The sequence below is a fragment of the Mercenaria mercenaria genome, chromosome 9 (assembly GCF_021730395.1).
Source record: "Mercenaria mercenaria strain notata chromosome 9, MADL_Memer_1, whole genome shotgun sequence".
Classification (NCBI taxonomy): domain Eukaryota; kingdom Metazoa; phylum Mollusca; class Bivalvia; order Venerida; family Veneridae; genus Mercenaria; species Mercenaria mercenaria.
The window spans coordinates 35,164,126-35,171,855 of record NC_069369.1 but is presented as its reverse complement, the minus strand read 5'-3'; the positions used below and the strand labels follow the sequence as shown (position 1 = coordinate 35,171,855).

The 7,730-nt window shown below is 36.0% G+C and overlaps 1 protein-coding gene across 1 annotated transcript in view; it reads left to right on the top strand.

The window, feature by feature from the left end:
- LOC123546896 (alsin-like) overlaps positions 1–7,730 on the top strand; it is a 103,858-nt gene that overhangs the window by 35,218 nt on the left and 60,910 nt on the right. The window contains exon 2 of the mRNA XM_045333534.2: positions 5,560–5,804. Within this exon, the coding sequence (XP_045189469.2) occupies positions 5,560–5,804 (245 nt within the window). The remainder of the gene's footprint in view (positions 1–5,559; positions 5,805–7,730) is intronic.

Here is a 7,730-nt window from a genome sequence, read left to right as displayed (position 1 = left end):
ACGGTCGTAGAAAATTGAAAGTTAGTTAACAGTTCGTTTATTTTAGAATCTGTACCAGTATTTAACTGCTTGAGGGCAAACTTTTAAACATTGTTACTGTGCTTAATGAGGAAAGAGGAATTTTATCAATTACTTAACACTTACCCTGCTATATTTCTATAATGGATTGGTCCATCTTTCAGTTTGGACAGTACCACTTATTATTCAAAGGGGTTTTCACTGAAAATTTACTGACTGAATAGCGAGCAGTGCAGACCATGATCAGACTGCACGGATGTGCAGGCTGATCTTGGTCTGCATTGGTCGCAAAGGCAGAATCATCTGCCGCCAGTAGGCTAAGGGTTAAATAACTTTAATCTAAAATTCTAAAATTAGTAAACTTTAAAGGTGGTATAACTCCAAATATACTTGAAAATAATAAAAAAGAAAGTAAAACAAAAATATTTTTAAACTTCCGTGAAATATTAAAATTCATGTATTAATAGATTTAATTCAAACTTTAAAATTGATGACTTGATAAACAGCTGTTGTCTGTCAATTTTATATCTTATGAATTTTGAAAGCATAATTATGACAAAAATTAATGTTTTTCAGTTTATTTTGAATCTTTTTATAAACAGACTTACAAAATCATTTTGATTTTAAATTTACTTTTTATTTTCAATTACATCAATTTTATACTTAAATATTATGAAATAGTTTGAATTTGACGTTTCCTATGGTGTTCCCCTTTAAAGCATTGTACAGTGGAACCCCACTTGCACATATAGCATCAAATACTCTAAGCACCCAGTCCCACTTGAGCATTTCATGTAATCTTTAGCTTTTTTCTTTGATAGCTTAAATGCATCAATATTTTACTTAAACATCTTCTCCTCTGAAACTGCAGGTCAGAATTACACCATTATCCTTGCTGCCAGGTTGAGTTTGTTCAATTGGTTCCACTTTGCCCCTTTTAGTGACTGCCAGAGTTAAAAATAGAAAAGTCTTTGATTGACTTCTTCTCATGAACTTTCAGGTGGATTTTTACCTAACTTGTCCTGAAGCAATCCTTGTATGTACCTGTCTTACATCTGTTTGGCTTGTTTTATGGGTCACAGAGCTAAAAATAGAAAAAAAAATGTGAAACAACTTCTCACAAACTGCTTGATGGATTGTCATCAAACATTGCCTGTAGCATCCTTGCACAGACCTCTCACAGTTGTTGAAAATTTAATGGTTTTTCTTTGCCTGTTTTGGGACTGCCAAAGCTGAGAACAGAAAAATCTCCTTCTCATGAACTGCCTGATGGATCTTTAATATACCGTATTTTCCGGACAGTAGGCTGCGACCTATACGTTAAAAAAAGTGAATTTTTCAGGGGTGCGGCTTATGCGTCGAAGCGGCCTATAAAATCTGGGACGAAATTGATATTGAGTAATCTGGGTTCAAAAATTAGGTCACCAGGTCAAACCAAAGGAAAAGCTTGTTAACACTCTAGAGGTCACAATTTTGGTCCAATCTTAATGAAACTTGATCAGAGTATTGTCCTCAATAAAGTATTGAACGAGTTTGATATTGGGTCATCTGGGGTCAAAAACTAGGTCACCAGGTCAAATCAAAGGAAAAGCTTGTTAACACTGTAGACTGTATCTTCATGAAACTTGGTCAGAATGTTAATATTGATGATCTTAAATTTCATTTTGCATCTGGGTCATGTAGGATCAAAAACTAGGTCACCAGGTCAAATCAAAGGAAAAGTTAGTTTACACTGTAGAGGCCACATTTGTGATCTTATCTTAATGAAACTTGGTCAAAATGTTAATCTTGATGATCTATAGCTCAAATTATCTAAAATGGTCATGCATTTTTGAGCTGTCACAGCAAAAATGAAAAACATGTAAATAACCTGGTCAGAGGCAAAGTCAAAGGTCAAGGTCCTCATCCACATTCTGAAGTGAGCAGACTTCCCCCAGCCAAATCTTTTGACCACCCACCCATCTGCATGCCCATCCGCCTGCAAAGGACACAATCGGGTTATTATTTGACTTTCATTCAATAAATCACCAACCCGAAAGATTTATAAATTGAGAAAATATTATTTCTGTGATATTATATAAAACAGGTAAAAAAATGTTCCATATTTTGTTTTTAAAGATGCCATGGCAGACTCTATATGCAAACAAAGTGCAATGCCTGAGCAAAAATGAAGGCGTCCGCATCGGTGTTGGCGTCTGATTTGGTATCTCAGTAACCACTTGTCGGAATGGATTGAAAGTTCACACACTTATTCACTGTGATAAACTGACTTACATTGCACAGGTTCCATAACTCTATTTTGCTTTTTTACAAAAGTATGCCCCTTTTTCGACTTAGAAATTTTTGGTTAAGGTTTTGTATGTAAGCTGGTATCTCAGTACCCACTAATGGGAATGGATTGAAACTTCACACACTTGTTCATTGTCATGATCTGACATACACTGTGCAGGTCCCATAACTCTACTTTGCATTGTTTCAAAATTATGCCCCTTTTTAGCACACCTGTCACGAAGTGACAAGGTGAGCTATTGTGACCGCTTGATGTCCGTCGTCCATCGTGCGTAGTGCGTCGTGCGTAGTCCGTCGTCCGTCAACAATTTCTAATAAAATCTTCTTCTTGAAAACCACTGGGCAGAATTACACCAAACTTCACAGGAATGATCCTTGGATGGCCCCCTTTCAAAATTGTTCAAAGAATTGAATTCAGTGCAGAACTCTGGGAAAGGAAAAAACTTTAAAAATCTTCTTCTCAAAAGCCAGAAGCCATAGAGCTTAGATATTTGGTGTAAAGCATTGCCTAGTGGACCTCTACCAAGTTTGTTCAAATCTTGACCTTGACCCCGCCCCAGGGGGTCACTTGATTTTACATAGGAGAATCTTCAAAAAATTTCTAAAAATAAACCAGAAAGCCTAGGTCTTAGATATTTGACATATAGCATTGCCTAGTGGACCTCTACAAAATTTGTTCAAATCATGACCCCTGGGTTCAAATTGACCCCGCTCCATGGGGTTACTTGATTGTACATAGAAAAATCTTTAAATTTTTCTAACAATAAACCAGAAGGCCTAGGGCGTAGATATTTGAGATGTAGCATTGCCTAGTGGACCTCTTCAAAATTTGTTCAAATCTTGACCCCCACTCCCCACTCCCCCCAGGGTCAAATTGACCCAGCCCAGGGGTTACTTGATTGTTGATTGTACATAGGTAAATCTTCCTAAATTTGCTAAAAGTAAACCAGAAGGCCTAGATCTTAGATATTTGATATGTAACATTGCCTAGAAGACTTCTACAAACTTTGTTCAAATCATGACCCCCGAGGTAAAATTGGCCCCGCCCCAGGGGTTACTTGATTGTACATCGGAAAATCTTCCAAAAAATTTCTAAAAATCATCAGTTTGACATTTGAAACATGTAGCTCCTATTACTCAGGTGAGCGATCTAGGGTCATCATGACCCTCTTGTTTGATTTAGCAGTTTTTGGTTAATTTTTTTATGTAAGCTGGTATCTCTGAGTATCCACTAATGGGAAGGGATTGAAACTTCACATACTTGTTCACTGTCATGATTTGACATGCAGTGCAAAGGTTCAATAACTACACTTCGTATTTTTACAAAATTATGCCCCTTTTTCAACTTTAAGTTAGCAGTTTTTTGGTTAAATTCTTACAATTTTTTTTTGTAAGCTGGTATCTCAGTACCATCTAATGGGAATGAATTGAAACTTCACACACCTGTCCACTGTCATGAGCAGATAAGCACTGTGCAGGTTCCATAACGCTGTTTCCAATTTTTACAAAATTATGCCCCTTTTTCGACTTTTGTATTCATTCGATTGACAAGGCTGTTGAATAGTCAAGCGTTGCTGTCCTCCGACAGCTCTATTTCATGTTTATAATTCTTATGACGAGCACGGTATCATATGTCACGGCATGTAAGGGGAGAATATGTGTCAGGTAGCCAGTTAGCTCAGTCGGTAGAGTAAGCGAGAGGTCCTGGGTTCAAGCCCCAGACTGATTGTACATTTTTCTCACCCTGTGACATTCGATTCTATTTTGATGGTTCAGCCAAATGCTTGTTGAAACGAGTCGTCTAATTTGTTCAAATAAAAATAGATTATTTTGCGAAAATAAAAATAGCAGTGTCAGAAATCCAAATATGCAGAAAGATGAATGTGAATGGGTCAACCTCCAATCTTCGTTTAGAAGATCAAGTACTTTAGTCAGATTGGGATTTCAGCAATATATAAGTGGATTATTATATTAGTGAGTCAAAAAATTCGTGATTCAACTACCGTGCAGTGTTTCATGAGCAGTAATATTTGCATATATATGAAAACTGAAGTATCAAGGCCAGATTTATTTATCTTTACTTGACTGTAATGACAGGTCTTGATGAACATGGAAATTTAGGCTAGCAAATATTTTCATGAATTTCTTGAATTCGAAAAATTCTTCAATATTTCCACGTCACAAATTTTTCTGAGCCTGTACTGTAGAATCTTCTATGCTCAATGTGAGCCGTGTTTAACTGTATGTTAAAAGTGAGAGGCATTGATTTTAAAGATCTGTCATCTTTTTACAGGTCATAAAACTCAGTATTAAGAATAGCTATTACCAAATTCAGTTTTTGTGTAAATTGTGTGGCTATGAATAGCTTTTATCTTGCCTTAAATGATGATTTTATGCTTCATTTAACGAAAATAAAATAAGAAGTTATTATTAACACATTTAAAATGATTGATCGGAAAAGTATGTTGTTAGGCTCAATTTTTATAGTAATTTATGTCAGACTTAAATCAGACTTGAGGTATTTTGTGATTAATGCATTATGTAAATAAAAAAATCGCAAGTACAGAAATGTAGGCTTAACAATTTTTGGATTCAGAACTGTCTGAAAACGTAGCTGTTTAATGCACAGGCTAATGTGGTTGTTGATTGATGATAATGCAGTCTGGTTGCTTACTGAAGGTTTGCTTCTCAACGAAGTTGACATCAAAACCAGTTAAATGTCTTTCTGTGCTAGCTTTATAAAACCAGGAAGACTTTAGATTCTTATGAAAAGACTGTCAGCCAATATTAGTGAAAGATTTCATAGATGCATCAGCTGATGAACCAAAGAGGTGTGAAAAAGTGATTTAAAAGAAGAATTGAAATGAGCCGCGCCATGAGAAAATCAACATAGTGGCTTTGCGACCAGCATGGATCCAGACCAGCCTGCGCATCCACGCAGTCTGGTCAGGATCCATACTGTTCGCTAACGGTTTCTCTAATTACAGTAGGCTTTAAAAGCGAACAGCATGGATCCTGACCAGACTGCGCGGATGTTGGTTTTCTCATGGCACGGCTCAAATATTTAATGTGTCCCTTTAAATAACAATAATTATAGTCTGTATTCAGGGATTATATGGCCAGTTGTATGTTCGTATCACTGACTTAAAGGTTAAAGACCTTTCGTACCTAACCTTTGAGGAGAGTAGTGTTAGGGGGAGATCACTCTACTTCTTAGTTAATGATGACCGTCATTATTTAATGTATTTTCAGGGATGAAGAGGGTGATGGCCAGTTGTTTGTTTGGCAAGGGTATACTGGCAAGGTTGAACTGATCTCCTTCAAGACCTTTCTTACCAAACCTGTAAGGAGAGTAGCATTAGGGGGAGATCACTCTCTTATTCTTACATATGATGACTGTTTGTTTGCCTGTGGTAGCAATCAGAACAGTCAGCTAGGCTGCCCTAACCTCGGCCGGGAATATTCTTTTGATCCCTGCTTGGTGGATACAGTATGTGGTAAGTGATTGAACTTTGTTACTTACAAAGGCAGATAATTGTTGTCTTTGTCTCATAGCTGTTGTCATGCGTGTGTATCTCAATTAGTTGTCTTCCCCCTCCCCCTACCCGTATCCTTCTTATCCTTCTAGCAAAAAAAAAAAAAGGGCAAAAATGTCTAACTCCTGGTTTTGCTGTTAAATTAATGAAAATCTTATAAAGTATCTATTCAACAGCAAACCGAACCAATTCAAAACTAAAGTTGTTGATCGATACACATGTAAATATAAGTTTATTTGAATGCATTTCACTCTTCCTTTTTTCATTGAATTGCAGTGCACCAATGATTTTAATTACATCACACATGTTTTTTGTTGGAAATAGATAATAAATGTCAAAATTATTGATAATGCTTAAATATAGTAAATATTAAGAATATATTACTCATTCGTATATATCTCTGTACTATAGAGCAGGTATTTTTCCCTATCACTTGTATTTCTTGGTTTAAGAGTCAGTAATCACGTATCTTTTTCACTTTCATCTGAAATCATACTATTTTGCATTTAGGAGGAGAATGGTGGATAAATAGTTAAGTACTACTATTGTGAACTTGCCACTGTCACTGTTTGCAAATTATTCAGTTGTCGGGGTAAAGTCACACTGACACAGTTACACTATATGGCAATTTTCCAACTTTAAACGGGGAAAAAGACCTAAGACGCCCTCAGTTGGCATTTAGGCATGAGCCAGCACCTGGGTTACAGGTTTACACTTGCCTTTCGTAAGCCAACTGGGCAGCTTCCTCACCAAACAGCCCTAGCAGGTTTTGAACCCACAGAATAAGGGGCATGGAATTCAATCACTCATCCACATGTACAGGCCTCTTTCAAAAATAATGCAGTTCGCAAACATTATCAGATGTACTATATTTTATGCATAAAGGTTGTACAAAATGTTGCATGATCTAACGAGATTTTAAAATCTGATTTAAGCATGATTCACGATATATTCAAATCTTTTTTTGTTTGCTTAAATTTTATGTAAATTTGAATGAGACAGTGGGATGTTCAATAAGAAAAGTTTGTTGGTTTTGTGAAGTCACTGTGACAGCCCCTCAAGCACATTTGAATGTGAATGGGAACATGTACCACCCACCCATAATCCAGTAGTTGACAGATCGTAACTGATTAAAGCGACTTTACCATAGATTGAGTGGAAAAATTTTATATTCCAGTTCAAGTGTATGTAATCTTATGCCTACCCATAATTGAGTAGTATAGTGTTTAGCCACTTACAAGCTTAACTGTACAAAACGTGTCAGAGGCTAAGAGAAAATTTCATATTCTGAGTACAAGTTTGTATACATACATACACAGGCCCACGCACAGTCCATGAATGTACTGACATGTAGCCAGTTAAAGCTACCGTGTCAAGGATGGATTGAAAAGATTTATAGTCTCGTATTCATCTACTACATATGAAACATCAAATCTATTCTCTGTTAGGAGAAAATTAATAATGAAAGGAAATTTGTTTTTTTTATAGTATAATTCATTTTTAGATATACATTTGTAATCAAATGCATTTATAGATAACACAAAATGACTTATTGTTTATTGTTCCTTCTCATGAGAAGGAACACCTATGGTGAACATGTCACACTTGACTGAGCAGGTAATGGATACAAGGGTATCATCAAAGGCATCCGAATTCCAGCAGGGCGCCGCCATTTTGTACTCATGCATATTCATTACAAATAGCCTCTTTGCCAATGTGTTTTTACGCATCATTAATCAATAGTCAATCTTAAGTGAAATACAACTACGTAATAACAGACCTACAAAACAACAATAATATAGTTTAAACTATCTTACTCCTAAATCTAACATGTCATAATGTAGAATCGAGATTAACTAAATGAATATTCATCATCTAAAAATAGAC